The following is a 16534-nucleotide window of genomic DNA, read 5'->3' as shown; positions in this document are numbered from 1 at the left end:
ACATGTCCAACTTGGATCTTACACTGTTCTCATTGTGGCTGCACATGGTTTATGTAGTAGTGCTTTACAACGATTTTTTATGGCTTTTTTCAGTTTGAAGGGTGCAACAAGGCGTTTTCTAGGCTTGAGAACCTTAAGATTCACCTCCGGAGTCACACCGGGGAGAAGCCATATCTGTGTCAGCATCCCGGCTGCCAGAAAGCTTTCAGCAACTCCAGCGACCGGGCAAAGCACCAGCGAACACACCTGGATACTGTAAGCATGATTTCATACTGGGAGGTGCACTGAGCTTTTTCAGTGGTCCTTGTGCATGATCGGTGCTCACACCGGAGTAGGACTTTGCCTTTCCATGAGGAGGTCTCAGAAAAGGCAGCCGTAAGCAACCGTACTTTATTTTCAGTTGTGTGTGCTTTGAGAAATGAAAAAAGGCTTGAAAAGCCCATTCCACTGTCTTACTCATGCTGAGGAATAACTTGCTCAGGACTTAGTTACTCACCAAGTCTCCCATCGTAACCAGGGCAGTGAGAGGAGGTACCTGGAGAATGAGGCATAGTGTGAGTGAAAGCAGAGTCATTGCTGCTCTACTAAATATGTCATCGTCTCGTTTCCTACCATGTGTTGCTTCGGTAGGGTCTGATGTGAACGAAAAACAGTTCAGACATCTCAGTGGAAGGTGAACACCTCTCAGTCTGGATGCAATTCTGTAAAGGTAGAAATACATCTGTGTTATTACTGTGTAATTCATTAAGTACCCATCATCAGAAATAACTGTAAAAAATGAACCAAATTCATTTCTTATATTCATTTCATATAGCTGGCAGATTCTGGCTCAACTCCTTAAGTCTTTTTACTTGACACTCAGAGAAGATGGGAGCCTCTCTAGTGTGTTAGGCTGTGATGAAATTAAGTCACCATGTTACAAGGAAAGAAAGCAAGTAGACGACTGTGTAGACCTGTTAAGTCCTCAGCATAAAGCTTGTAAAGAATAACAGCCAGAGTTGTTCCTTTGTCTTTTTCAAAGAAATGAATATATATGGCTTAATGTTTGGCCAAATGTTTATGGGGCAGAACTTTTGAGCTTAATTGATATTTACTTTTTAAGCAGTTACACATTTCAGACAGTGCAGCATTAAGGAATGTCTAATGTACATTATGCCTTGCAAAAACAAACAAGTAAGAGAAGCAAGTCAGTCACATTTTCCAAACCAAGGCACACTTACAATAACAATGTTTTATTTATTTGAAAGTCAACCTGAGATATTTGAATTTGTAATTAGTTCTAAAATGCATCTCTCTTGAAACTGAATATACTAAATTGTGTGCACAGTTTTGAAATTTAACTGCTTGAATCTAATAGATATTTTTATAAGCCAGATTCACAGATGGAATGCCATTTATTAGACTTTTTGAAAGATAATTCAAATTGTTTAACAAAGTAAGCAAAAAATCTTATATCTGTTGATCTGTGCATTATTGAAAACAAGTCTCTTAACTTTCTGTTCTTTTTTCTTCTTCTTTTCTCTCTGTCTTTAATATCTGAAATGCTCATAAATCAGCAAAAAGGTACAGTAATCATTTTCTACTAACTTTCTAAAATGTCTAAAAATATCATCCATGCTATTTTGTTGCAGGTAGTTTAAAACTGTTTTTGTAGCACCACACCATAGTAACTGGCTTCCACTTAACCTGTTTAATTATAGACCCACGGTCTCAGTGTATTGTGTGCTTTAAAATGTGGATGCAAAAAATAACAAGGAACTACAGGACGGTGTTACAGTGGAGACTGGATTTTGCACCAGCTCAAAGAACAAGATAACTGCCTGGAAAGTCAAAGCAAGCAGCCATGAACCTTTCCAAGGGGAGGTGGATTTTCCTCTAGTTCCCCTATAATTAGGGCTACCGATGACGAGAAAAGTGATCTGCCAGTTTGTCTGCTAAAGGGTTTCTTTATGGTTTCCATGATCTTTCCTCAGGTGTCAGGTCTCTGTGTGTTCCAGACACTCTCCATAAATCTGCCTTGCCCAGTTACTTGCTGGGTAGCTGCTGCGCTAGCCGGCAAGGCCCTGAATTGGTGAATGATTCTATTATTCCTTAGAAATTTCCTGCTGGCTGGACAGAGCAGCAATACGTATCCTCTGGAGGTGCTTACAAAGAAAAGAGGTTTATACGCACGGCTTGTTTCTTATCGAGTGCATTTGGAATTGGTTTTAAGGATTCCTTAGGTAGGTCAGTCCATCATTTATCTTCTCCAAAAGCAGAATCTGTGAATAATTTCAGAGACTTGCTGGTGTTTGCTAGTTTGATCAGATCTCCACTAAATCATCTGGAAATAGGCCTTTCTCCTAGGGAAAAGCAGAGCAAGCGGAAGGTATCTGTCCTTGCAGCATAAAGGGCACATCATCACTCCTGCAGGGCAGAGCCACCCGTGTAAAGGGCCTCACAGTCACTTCTCCCAACACTGGTGATTTTTTTTTTTGCTCTTTCTGAAACCAAAGGGGCTGAGAAAAAGTGACACTGAGGTCTTGACAAACAAGTTTTCTAGCTACATGAAGGCACCAAAGACAGTTATTGGTCCAAGTGAGAAGGCCAAGATAATGTTGGCAGATTAGAGGCAAGAAAAAAAGAGACAAAGAAACATATGGCTCCGCTTTAAGACTTAGAGAGGTTTGATGTGTGTCACTATGTTGTTATCATTTGAGTCAATGGTTATTTAATAAATCACCAAAAGCAGCTGGACAGGTCTCCCCAACAAGACCAACAATACTGCATATTTTTTTGGCTTGTATTGATTTGCTTGGATGTTAGTTTGATGCAGTTTGTTTGGTTAGGAGTTGCAAAAAGAAGGGCATTGTTTTTATTATTTAAAACAGGAACAAGATACGAAGGACACCAAATATGTTCGATGCTTCAAGTTTTGCTTTGCTGCATATGGAACAGAGTTTTTGTAAAACAAGTGGTAAATCAGAATTAAAATCCAAATAGAATCAGAATTAGAAACCAAATATTTTCTGTTTACATTAGAAACCAAATATTTGTGCTGAGTGATCTCAGAATCATTTTATATTACTGTAAATGCTAGAAAAAAAGGTGTTCTCAAAACCCATCTAATTGCATTTCATTAGCATTTCATTCAGCCCAGTAATCAGTGCCCCAAAGTACCAGAGGTGCCAGTTGCTCTCAGCACCTACATGGAGAGCAAAACCAGAGCTGTGGGCGCTGCTGTTGCGTTTGCGCCGTGTCTCACTTGTGTGCACAGACAGGGGCTTGCAAGCCTGGAAGCAGCGAGCAGAGCAAAGAGCTCAGGCTTAGCACCACGTCCCACAGAAACGACTGTCCTTCAGCGCGCCCGTGGCTCGGGGCAGCCTTCGGGTAGGAGAGGAGGTGCAGGTGAAGACACAATCTTTTCCCTGTCCCCACCTTTGCAGAAACCGTACGCCTGTCAGATCCCTGGCTGCTCCAAGCGCTACACCGACCCCAGCTCGCTGCGCAAACACGTGAAAGCTCATTCAGCCAAAGAACAGCAGGTGCGTAAGAAGGTAAGAGCCACGAGGCAGCGTGACACGTCACCACATCTCCTCAATATGCTTGTTTTAAATTTACTGTTAGTTTATATATTTTGAAATCGTTTTCTTTGAGGTGCTGCTAAAAGAAAAGTCGAGTTAGTTTTCCTGTAGGATTTTGGTCCCATTTGTTACCCAGCTCATGTTGTATTTTTTTGCTTTTAATGCTGCTACGGTGTAATTTCACTACGCCCCAGGCTTTTACTCCAAGCATTTCTGTCTTGTTTGTCTTTATACCCACATACTGCTGTCATTCACACGTCCATACATTTAGCATCTCTATTCGCGTAGTAAATACATGGTAGCAGACCATTTAAAACAGAAAGAAAGTTAAGAATAGTATGGAAATTTTGATTTTTAATAAGTAAAAATAAAATCTCCCACTTCTATCTGGATTACTATAGTTGTTTTTAAAATGCGTTTCTAAATCTTTCCAAACAGATTGTTAATTATGTGTCACTAATACTAGATCCAAATAAGTATTTTGAAAAGGCTCTTATGGGCTAAAACTTGAACTCTTTATTAAATGGGGATCCTTAAAGGCACCAGCCCAGGGTTAGAGTCTTTTTTATTGCTCATTTTGACACACAGTATGTAAAAATATAGCGAAGACCTCACAAAACTGGTGTGTGACGGGCCAGACCATGTACATACATGAGGCCCAGGAAGGAAAGGGAGTCCTAGCTGTAGCAAGCAGTTCAATAAGCAGCAATGGTGTCTTCCCCCAGCCACCTTGGCCCTGCCGAGAGCATCACAGATGAGACAGCAAGGCATGTTGAAAGGATGGAGGACAGAGCAGAAAGGACAGCATGGCCAGATAGAGCTAGGGAGCAGCTAGTTTGGAAAAATGTCTAAGGTAAGCGCTAGAAGCCCTGGAGAGCATGGAGAAAGGAGGCACGAGCAGAACAGGGATGGTCTTAGCTGCAGAATTTGAGGTGGGCCATGGAGGAATGAGATGGGTGTCAAGAAGGCCTGAATTTCCTGCCTGAATAGGTCTGTGATGAGTTCATACTGATTCACACAGAGTTCAGCCAGGCCCTCTGTCTTGTACTGCTCCCCTCTTGCTGCTTATCAGCATGTGTTATATCCCCTGCCAGTCTCAGCTCGGTTAGATTCATCATTTTCACTTCTGGTCTCCTTTGCAGGACAGGTTGTCCATCTCCCAGTCTGCCTCTAACTCTCCTCTGCACTAGGTGCAGGCTGGGTAACTGTTTCTAGAACATCAGTGACCAAAGTTGTACATGCTGTTGGAGATGAGGTCAAGAAACACTCACTGCTTATGCCCTATGCCCGCCCATGCCTAGCACACATCCAAATGTCCACAGGATCAAATATGTTGTTTATGCAGCTAGCAAATTCAGGCAGAACTTCTATTTAGCAACACAGCACTGGAAGGGATCACCTTGTCTGCCAGTCCAGTTTGGTGTCAGGTAATGCGGGTCCTTTAGCACTTTAGTACATTAGAAGTAGCATGTTAGGGGGTTCCACCAAATGTCCTGCACATCCCTCGCACACCACACGGTATGAAGCACTTCCCAAGAGCCAAGGTTTAACTAGGAGTGAGACCAAAAGCCAGGAACAGGTTGACTGTATCGCCCGTGTCTTTCACGGTGTCTTTGTGACAGGCAGGATTTCATTACATGAAATTCTCAGCTGATCCTCGAGAGCAACCCTGCTCCATTCCAAAGGAGAGAACCCCTATCCTGTTTTCCTGTGGTTGCTGATATATCTCTTGGGGGAAGGAAGGAGAGATTTACTTCCTAACACCAAACATGGATCTCAGTATATTCACCTGTCATACTTTGGGTCTGGACAAAGAAGTAGTCCTCAGTGCCCCATCTCCAGCTGAGATATCCAGCTCCAAATTCCAGTTTTCCATTGGAAGATGGGGGAAAAAAACCTAAATCCAAACAGGTATTAAGGGGCAAAAAGTAATTCCTGGATAACCAGTGGGAGGCCTGAGTCATAGAATCAATACAGGGTGAATGCAGCACATACAAGTCACAAGCTTGAGCTGCTTGGATATACCAAGACATCAAATATCCAGGGTTCATATCTCTTAATCTCATAGGTTCAGGAATTTTCCTACTAACATATACAAACTCTTGCATAGACTTATCAAGTCCATCTTAAAATAATGTTGTTTTTTTGCCTCCCACACTTATTTGGTAGCCCATTCTAAATCTGCTCTCCTCCAGTGGTTAGAAATCATCTTCAGATTTCCTGTCTCATTTATGCGTGATAAGCTGATGAATATTTGATCCTGTGTCTTTTTCACTTTAACCTACTAGGCCTCTTAAAAAAAGAGCAGGAGATTTAAAGTGCATTTTGATCAGTCACTGTTAAAAGCCACCAAAACTAATCTGATTCATAAAGAAATAATAAACAAAACAAATATTTCACTTAAACATATTACAGGAGAAGAAAAACTTTCACAACTAAGTAAAAGTCAGTGTTATTGAAACAGCAACAGTCTACTTTGACTTTCAGATTTAGGAAAAAGGGGGATAGACTGTTTACATTTGCTTGGTCATTTTTGGTTATGACTCTGAGCAGGAGCCGTCTCTTGGTATCAGCTTCCCTGGAGTTCTGAGTGGAAGTGGCTTAGCCAAGAAAGAAAAATTAGCAGGCTGCTGTACCCACATGGCTCAGCTGGGACATGCTACCAAAATGTGCCATCTTTGATATAAAATAAAATGCTCTGAGCTGAGACTTGCATCAAAAGAGCCCTGAATAGTTCGTACCTTAGAAGAAGCCTGCAGTGGTAATATTTGGTTGTTCCCAAAGGCTTTACAAAAACAAAATATGAGAAAGTTAGCTGTTAATTTAGTAGTAGTTTAAGTTTAATTGGCTGCAGATGCACTTTGAGATCCAAATGTTAGATGTTTATCTTGAACAAACAAATGGCTGTATAGCAGAATTCTAAATAGGTTTGCCTGGACCTTTTATTTAGAGTAACCAAACCCAGGGGAGATTGGTATGCAAAACTGTAAACTTCAAGACAATAACTATTTATTAATGGCTATAGAATATGATAGCTGTTTGTGTAATGTGAGCTCTCTATTATGACAAAAGCTTGGCAACATCAGCATGTTTGAAAGAGAATTAGAAATGCTTTTCTTTCTTAATTCTCCTCTCCTGCTGTTTTTAATATGATCGACATTGCGGTTTTCAAGAGTTTGCTTCACACACTTTTGCCAGCACTTTAATTTACATGGGGAACAGCTGACATATCAGTGATACCTCTTACACATTACTGACAGCACATTATTCCACCAGTTCTAATCTGATAAGCACAAATGCTTTTCCTTCCCTATCAAATGTCTTTCCAAGTGTCACAGTTACAACATGATGCAATCCTTTTGCCACAGAACCCAAGGAACTACTGAAAGCCTAAAAATATGCAGATAAATTGCTCAGTACGATTTGAAGAAACACAGGGTACATTATTTTCTGAAGCAAACTGTTGTTGATTTAAGATTAGCACACTTAACTTGGGTGCTTAAGAAAACCAAAATTATCTCTAATTAGAAATACCAAGTAATAGATATATCCTTAATTACACTAAGCTCCTAAGAATGACATTTTGTTCCTTCCTTCTACACATAATCTTTAAGCAAACAAGCCACATGAATTTAATTAAAGGTAATTTGGTTTACTTTGAAATAAAATGTTTGTTTTATCCTCCTTTTATAGCTGAATTCATGTACTGATATTGAACAAGATGTACTAAGTGAATGCTTGGCTATACAACAGCTCCACACATCTTCACAGCACATTTTGGATGGGAAATGCGGTAGATCTGTAGGTCATCATGATTTAATTACAGGTAAGAATATTTCTAATACGTGTGGTGCTAAATGTGTCATATAATACATTTGTCTGAACATTTTGTCCGAAGAGAAAAAGCTACTTTTAAACTTGGTCTTTATTTAGAAAACTTTCAGCGATATTAAAATCCCAAATCATTCTTAAAATGATTTAGCTTAAAGCCAAGTTAATCTGTCTTGATTTGAGTTGCACTTGATCCTATTTCAGTTCCACTAAAGAAGAGGTTTGCCTTGCTACTGCTAAATATGTTCTTATATTGATTTAGTAACTCAGCACAAGCCTTCCAGACAAACCCTAGCTTGTTTCTGCTGAGGCTTAGAGAAAACCCACGGTGAAATGGGATTAGAATACAAGACTGTCTGGGCCCAGTTCCCCTGTACCAAGAAGAGAGCTGGTGCCCTGTTATTGATATATTTTACTTGATAAGAGTAAATCACTAAAGTAAGAATATCCTGCCTTTTTTTTTTTTTCTCACTATAAACCTTAAATAAACAAACGGAAGTTCATCCATCCCCAATTCCCATTATATTATACTAAAACGTAGCGTTTTAGCCAATGAATGGGATGTAGAGGGAGAGGGATATAACCCAACAGCTGACATGGTGGTGCTGGCAGTCCGTGCTCGCTGTGGTTCCTCAGAAAGCTGGAGGGGCCTGGAGAGTCACTTCAGCCCTAGGGCTCCGGCATCTGCATCCGCAGACCTGTGAGGCACCCGCAGACCTGTGAGGCACCCGCAGGGCCTCTGCTGTGAGGCCGGGGCCTTGCGGCATGGCCGAAGCCCGGCCCTCTGCTTCCACGCAGGACTGGGAAGAGCCAGGACATTCCCCTCGCAACAGGCTCCAGTTACTAACCTGGGAATAGCCTCAGATTTCAAGTGGCGACAGTAAAACAGGAAAATGTTACTAGCTCACAGACAAACAGGCCACCCCAGTCCTCTCAGTGTCCGTTCGGAGAACCTCTTGTGGAGTCACAGATCGTATCTATCAATAACACCAGCTTGTCTCCAGTTTAATTTCTTTGTTGTATCAATCCTCACCAGGGTGTTGTAAAAAATCTAGTAAATTTTCCCCCAAACTTCCATGGGGTCACCCCATATGAGACCCCATCACATGCACAGCATGGGAAGGAGCCAGGGGGAATAAATCAAGATTTGAGAGGCTGTTTTACAGGGAAACAGGAGTTGTTTCACATTACGCACAGTACAATTCCACAGGCAAAACTGTTCCTCTGCCATTGCTTAGGGCACAGAAGCTAAAGTGCTGATGCTTATGTGGTTAAAGCATAAGGACATTCCTGCTGCCATCTATAGTTTGCAGTGATCGTGTTTGTACTGTCAAGTAAGTAAGGGTGGTATTTCTGGGCAAATTATCTTTAACACTCTCTATATAGACTACCGCATGGATAAATACAGTATATTATGCCTCTTTGATTACACTCAAAAAATACAAAAATGCTCATGGTTTGGGTCTTTTGGGTTTTGTTTTTTGGTTTTTGTTTTTGTTTTTTTGTGTTTTTTTTTGGTTTTATTTTGTTTTGTTTTGTTTTCCAAGAAACCACACTATTAATGTGCAGAGCTCTAGGCTTTAGGGATCCCTTGAATTCCTGGAGAGCTTCAGTTTTGTCCTTCTCCAAGTTAAAACACATTTTAAACATGTCAGGGATGAAAGCCAATTATGCAAAAATGAAATATTTAAAAAAGCTCCCCTCCCTTGTGCCCAACTTCAAAGCAGGTTTGTGCTTAGGACTAAGACAGCGAGCAAAAGGAATATCTTGCCACTAGAGAGGAGGAACCCATTGGAGGTTGCTCAGCTCTTCCTCCTTTCTCCCTCTCCTAGCTAATAGCTGAACTGCTTCATGACTGCACACACTGCCCTGCAGTTATGCCTGAGGCCTCACGTCACTCTCTCTGCAATGGAGGTGACTCCATGTAGGTAGATCCACACAGGCATTTCTCTATTTTGTTATTTTCTGGCCTCTCTTGGCATAAAGCTGTAAAAAAAAAGAAAAAAAAGAAAGAAAGAAAAGCCCTTGCTAGCCGCAGATGCTCAGAGCACTGTTTTGGCAACAGATGTTAAGGTTAAAGGCCAAGCCATTTAAAATATTGATTGATGACCTGTATTTACAAGCCGAGATGGTCAATGCGTGAAGAGGCCCGAGGTGCACAGGCCTGAGCTGGGCGGCGCTTACAGGAGTCATTTATAACAACTCCAGAGGCTTCTGTGGTGCCTCGTGTACCAAAAGTGGTATAGTTCACTGCTGGAGAAAAGGAAGAAGAAACTGGAAAGTAAGAGAAATTTTAAATGTATTGAAAAAGAAATAAATCTTAGTCCATTCTGGGAGATGAGATGTATCGGATAGCAATGAGAGCAGGACTGCAGTGTAGTTACGTATTGTCACAGCCCTTGTTTGCACCAAGTAGAAGAAGAAACCTACTGCCTGGCTCCTCATTGCGGGCAGCGCCGGTGAGCAGCGAGGTGGCGCGGTGTAGGCCTCGATTCGCACGGTGGAACGAGGGCCAGGGGGCCTTGGGGACAGGAGACACCACACGTCAAACCAAGCTGGAGTGGAGGTGTTGTGGTAAAGAAAGTTCACTGGTATATTGACTCCCCACCCTGACAAGCCTTGAGCACACGAATGCTCCGGAATAGATGGGTGCTTGGGTGCATTTTTCTGCATTTTCTTACTTTTCTCCCATGCTGATTGTGATTTTTTTATTCTCACTGTCTTTTTAACAAATTAATTAAAAGCGATAAACTGAATGGGAGCTGAGAGTGAGATATTCTGCTGCCACAACCAGTGGGAGAGATCTCTGTCTTCTGCATCCACCACAAGCAAGGATCAAAACTGTGCTCAGCGCCCATTACAGTAAGGGAGTTCCCAGGATGGCCTTTTAAACTTTCATGAATTCTTTTGGACTGGAATTGTAAGATAAAATATTTGAATGTATTTGGTGGCCACTGCACTGCTCCAACTATATCTTTAGAGTGCTTTGAGCTTTTGGAGTGAGGTATCGACAAGGGCCAGTAATAGTCTGGTACAGAAAGAAAAACATTTTTCTTTAGATACAGCGTTTTGCTCCAGATTGTATTGCCAAAGTACCTGGACTGTGTGTGGTAGGAGATCCGGGGAAGTGTGAGCTGATACTGTGTAGTCAGGATCCAACTGGTGTTTGACTCATCTTCCAAGCCTGCCAGTGACTGTGTGAATAACAAGGATTTTGGGAAGTGGAAATGATTGCATTATAAAACAGGCTGAAAACACCAGTAGAAATAGTGACATTCTCATAAAGTGCTTTCTAGCTACTAACTTACCATTATCACAAGAGGCTTTGACAAATAAATCCTAATGTCACCTGGGCACATCTGACTTCTTAAAGCCCCTTCTGTCTGGCATTCAGAGCAGAAAGCAAGTTGGTTTTCCTGGCTGGTTGACAAATGTTCTGTGTAGCAGGAGACAAGGATGATGCGGTTCCTTTCTGTTCCTTTAGATCTGTCAACAGCTGAGGACTCACTGTTCATGAGGGTTTTGACTCATCTGAAGCCCCTGACAAAGGTGGCTGGACTTGTGCCTTAGTGGTTCTTCTTTTCAGGCAAACAGAAGCAGATGCTGACGTTGAGCAGTGGCTCACGCTCCCGGAGGCCTGCCGTGCATTCCCTGCGGCTCCCAGAGCTCACGCGCGTCCTGCTGTCGTGTGTCACCGAGGGGGTTCGGGCAGACTGTCATCCCGAGCCGTGGCAGTGACACAGATGAGGCAACGCGGAGCTGGCTCTCAGCTCTCTGTTTGCCTGAGCGTGTAGCTCTGCTCTCTGGGGGTGCCAAAGGCAAACGCTGCAGGAGGACGTGAGGCCTCAGCGGGGAGGTGAACTTGTGTGCTCCAGCTGGGCTCTCCTGGAGGTGACAAACTTCATTTACCCCCTCACCTCTGCGAGGATGATGTTGCTGCGTGCCCTGCTCCCTGGTAGCGTACGGATCCCTGGGAGGAACCTGCTGCTCCGTAACTCTGGGAGGTGGATTGCAGGCAAGCTTGCTAGAAGAGGAGGAGATGGGCACAGAAGATGAGAAAAGAAGGGCCATCCTAAGAACGGCACTTTGTAGGAGTCAGTCCTACTTTTTGTAATGGAACTATAAGAAAAAAAGAATAATTCCAGCATCTTAATCCCGCAGTCCTGGGTTTATATAATTCTTCAGCAGAATAGATGTGTAAGGACATGACAGACACTTCTAGTGCCTGACTGCCATGACCAGCGGAGAGTCCTAAAAAAAAATGGAACAGCATCAACCAACACTCCTTTAGTATCTCTGTGCACTTGTAGACCTTTTGGTTTACTGGTCAGATTGAAAATACCTGATCACTGCTCTTCACATACAATTTGTTGGGTTTTTATTTGCATCAAGATGTGAAAGTTTTTATTGATAAAGGATGTCCAGGACCACACTGGTTGACAGTCATTCCCAAGTTAAAGTGCTTGAGCTGAACATCAACAAGAAAAAGTCATCCAAATTCTCATGGAAAGGTCTGGTAAGGGCAGGGAGGGAGTCCTGCTAAGTCTGTCAGGACAAGAGCTGGTAGCTCTGCAGGCACAGCAGGGAGACAGAACACATAAGTGCCAAAATATCTTGATATCATTTTAAGCATCATCCCAAGCACAGTCATATTCACTAACATATTGGTTCATTGAGGAGGTGTTTGCAAACTCATGTACCTGGAAATGACTTAGTGCAGCTTGTCCTACAGCCATCTCTTACCTTCTGCCTGTGGATGGGAAGATTTGAGGTCTCCACAGCACCAAAGAGGCTGAATCACTCCAGACCAGAGCACTCTCTCTCTTAGTCTCAGTGCCAGCTCCATGTAGCTTTCACCTATATAAAAATATGGAAAAGTCTCAACGATTTCCATGGGCTACTTTAGGGATGTCACAAGAAGAGGATGAGGTTCCTCCTTGGCAGTATTATTCCCCTGCCACAGGTGCTGCTAGCAGGACTGGGCAGGGAAGGAGTCGGGCTGTTGGGGATCAGATATTCCTTACTTTGCTTGTTTTGGTTTCAAAATGTTGCTCGTTTGTTCCCAGGCATGTACAGCGGTTCCAGTGCTACCCATAACGGTCCCTCACCGGGCGTCCTGCCGCCTCCTCACGACATCCCTTCCAGACACCATCCACTCGATTCCGCCCTTGCCAGTCCACATCACCATCAGTCACCGCTGGAGAGTGCCAGGGAAGGGTATGTGTGTGAAACATGCTTGGCCTGTCCAGCATGATGATGAAGGATTCATTGTTTGTTTTACTTTGCAGGGACACTGTATGATTAAAAATCCCCCAAACTAAGCAATTTTCTTGTTTTAGAGTCACTGAGTAATTTATGTTGGAAAGAAGCTCAGAAGGTCACTTCACCCAACTACCACTTAAAGCACGACAAACTTAGACATTATGTCAGGTTGCTTATAGCCTTGTCCTTAAAAAAAAAAAAAGAGAAAAACAAAGTTTTTTCTCATACAGTGCAATTGCACTCGGGTTTTATCATTTCTCTTTGAATTCTTCCATGATGACTTGTCTTAAGTTTGGGTATGTGGAGAGAACTTCTCTCAGCTAAAATGAGAAATCCATCAAAGACTCAGAAATCAGACTGTGACTCACTGAAAAGTAAGGTGGAGTTTGCTTTAGTCAGAGTGGTTAGTTAGTGAGACAGTTTGTGTCTTTCACTTTCTTGCTTTATTAGGATTTTCTGTAATACACATCTGCAGCAAGCATTAACCAACAAGAGTCAGTGAAGGCTACATGATGACATGAATTGCATAGATTGCTTTAAGAAATTTCTGTAGTATCTGATTATTTCTCTTAGCCTTAAGGATCTCAAAACATCTTCTAAACAGTAAAGCATCTCTAAAATTCTGCTCTGATCATTCTGTTCAGAAGCTTTTACAGTGCCTACACTCATGCAAATTAAACATCAGGTTTGTATTAAATGTTTTACCCTCCCAGCACTGTGGACAGGGAGGAAACTGTGATTTTACTTTACTGAGGGAAACCTGGCATAGAGAAAGATCGAAGGATATTTTTTCCTGAAATCATGTTGGGAACCTCTAGCAAAGCCAAGAGCTGAATGTAAACTTCATCCATCCTAGTCCAGTGACTGCCCTATCCCTTCTTAAAACAGAGGGGAAGAACAGCATAGAAATACAGTGTGTATTTGTACTCTTTAACGAAAGTGATAGAAGGTGGGATGTTTGTGGCACGGAAAGGGGTAGGGAAAATTATTCTGAGAGTAACTGAAGAAAAATCCAGTTGAGAAGATGCAACAAGATAAAAATTAAGTTGACCTTAATCAGGGTAGAGATGCTGCAGCAAGATGAGCTTCTCTGCCCTGCTCTTCCCGGAGCCATCTCTTGGAGCCAGTGCCAGCAGCAGGGCCCAGTGTGCCCCCGTGTACCAGGCATCATCTCCCCGAACAGGAACAGGCCTGCTCTGTCCCTAAATGATACTGGAAAGGTCCCACAAGGTATCTGTGAGCCTTTTTCCTCCCTGCCCGGCCCAGCAGTTTTCTGATCTTGTGTTTCCTATTGGCAGACTCATGCCCTACCAAGGGGATTTGAGTGCAAACAGGAGGAGGGCAGCCGGGAGTCCCAGGAGCAGGTAACCACAGGCTGGTTTGGCTGCAGAGCAGGAGGTGAGGCAGGTGCCTCCCGCTCACAGCATCCACAGGGCTCTGCTGACTCCCCGAGCGGCTTCACAGGGGAGTTACAGGGAGAGTCCCAACCAAGAAAGGAATAATCAGGCCTCACAAGTGCTCTAAGGAGGATTTAACAGGCTGCCAGGAGAGGTGGCTTTGTTTCCAAGGTACTTCTCCTTTTGGAACTATTAATAAGACATGAAAATAAAGGCTTTACCAGGATGAGGGCAATAGGCAGTTTGCACCTGGAGGGCTCCGAGGCCCCCTCGCTAGTTCTCCCCGCTGTCCCTCGTGTCTCCGGCCGAGCGCGGCACTTCTCTTTCCACAGAAACGCAGCTCTGCAGGGACCAGGTTTCGTGCTGAGCTCCTCCTTCAGACATTCTGGTCGTTTGCCTGGGCACAAGTTTTACATCCAAAAGGTCTCTGCTGTTTTCACTTTCAGCAGAACAGCTCTTCTTTCTTGGAGGAGACGACTATGCTGAGTAATTATCTCAGTGCTTATATACTTAGGTAATGCAAAACTGTTGCTGAAACACCACAGTTGATTTTTTTGTGACAAAATGTAAGGCTTGGATGATAACGGGATTCTAACTATGACCCAAACATCAGGAAACTGAAAGTAGAATGTATTTGTGAAAGGTTATTTTAAAACAGGGTATCTAGTTTCATGACATAATGACTTGGAATTTTTCAGCATCTCAAATATCATTTTCTAAACTCAAAATAACCTTCATTCAGCATTACCCTACCTAGTCCAAGATTTTTTTTTCTGTATTTTAATTGTTCATGGTTACATTAGTCCTGCTGAAATAAAGTCCATAACTGACATTTTAATTGCAAATGCAGAAAGTTTAGTGTGAAGTAATAGTCTTCGAATTTCACTTAGCAGTTTTTGTGGATAGCATTCATCCACTTTACAGGGCAAAATCACTTAATAACCTAATGCTTGGAACCACTGTATTACAGAACTGTTACACCTTTGCCAGTTCATGCCATTACTCACATGATGTATATACGGTTTACAATAGGAAAAGAAACACCTAACACTGCCTTTCTTCATATTAACTGCTCTAGCTTTCTGGCTCTCATACAATGTTTTGCCTCATTTGTCAGCTGTCGCAGCATTCATGTTTAAATAAATGCAAAGAATTTCTATTCTGTGAATCAGTATGATGACAAGACTGGATTGCGTAGTTTAAGTCTACGGAATGAACCAAATGATTACTATCAAGAAATCTAATTACTGAGTCATCAAATATGCGAGATGCCAAAAACTGCATGAGGCAGAGTACAAATAGTCTACTCAAGTTTGACAGAAGACTCAGAATTTGATTTAAAAGCTTTTTTTTTTAATAAAAAAAAATGTGTTATACATTCTTTTGCCAAAGTCAATACCAAGTGCAGCAGTCAGTTTTCCCAAATGGTTTGCTAAGACATTTAAATAGTTTGACAAAATTATCTAATTCACTTGAAAATGTTCTAACAAAATCTGACTTCATTACCAAATGTATTTACACTGGCTTTATGCAATATAGAGAGTATTTTTTCAAATCTACTATGGAGTGCAGGATAGACTAAATAATTTTAACTGTTAATAGTATTAACTTATATTGATATTAATTAACCTAAAAGTGTATGACAGAAGTATTTTGGCATTCAGAGATTGGCTCATCATGATCCAGTTTAAATATATATATTATATATATATATATATATATATATTATTTCGGGTAGTGAAGTGTTATTTTAGCATTTCTGGTAGCATTTGTCATGCATAATGTCTAACTCAGTTTCATTTTTCCCAGTGCAAAAATAGTAGCTTTTGATTTGTAGCAGTATGAATATTGAAACACAAATTTTAGTATTGAATTCTAGATGCAGCTAAAAATGTACCTAGTTTCATTTATTAACCAGCTGTGCAGATCCACTTATCCCAATTTAACATATTTAGTGTGATAAATTATCAGCTTAAATGAAACTGATAGGACCAAAGTTAAATGTGTTTGAGTGGTGGCACCAAACTAGGGATTTGCACCAAATTAGCTTAATGACTTAACAAGGTCACTTTGTAGGATCTGAACAGAGTCCTTCTCTATGTGACTGTGAGGCCCTCAGTCGCAGGGGTCGTCGGTAACACACAGCACTTATGCTCTCCAGAAAGGCTGGGGTACTGACGAATGATAACTTCACCTGGAAGATGATGTGTCTCCAAGGAGAAGGAAAGGAAAACTAGATTTTATGTTTCCGCGGTAAGTTAGGGCATTTCTGCTATGTAAACACATTGGTAAATAATGAACTAGTGACATTAAGACACTGATGATGTTTGTAGGTGATGACTGATGAGAACTCTGAATCCAGACTTATAATTATGGTGAGTCTTTAACGTAAAGGATTAAGAAAGCAAGGTTAGAGGAAAAAGCTCACATAGGCTCTTTCCTGGCCCAGGCTTCTCACCAGCCTGCAAACTGTTCAAAGTG

General features: G+C 41.9%; 1 protein-coding gene across 1 annotated transcript in view; it reads left to right on the top strand.

Moving 5' to 3' along the window:
* The window catches only part of GLIS1 (GLIS family zinc finger 1), a 167562-nt gene that overhangs the window by 133740 nt on the left and 17288 nt on the right, over positions 1-16534 (top strand). The window contains exons 4-7 of the mRNA XM_088537118.1: positions 94-255; positions 3426-3536; positions 7257-7389; positions 12461-12611. Coding sequence (XP_088393244.1) covers positions 94-255; positions 3426-3536; positions 7257-7389; positions 12461-12611 — 557 coding nt within the window. The remainder of the gene's footprint in view (positions 1-93; positions 256-3425; positions 3537-7256; positions 7390-12460; positions 12612-16534) is intronic.

The sequence above is a fragment of the Tinamus guttatus genome, unplaced genomic scaffold, assembly GCF_059628265.1.
Source record: "Tinamus guttatus ecotype Peru unplaced genomic scaffold, ASM5962826v1 Tinamus_guttatus_pri_ptg000044l, whole genome shotgun sequence".
Taxonomy (NCBI): Eukaryota; Metazoa; Chordata; class Aves; order Tinamiformes; family Tinamidae; genus Tinamus; species Tinamus guttatus.
Note: the sequence above shows the minus strand (reverse complement) of the source record. Positions and strands in the feature narration are given on the sequence as shown.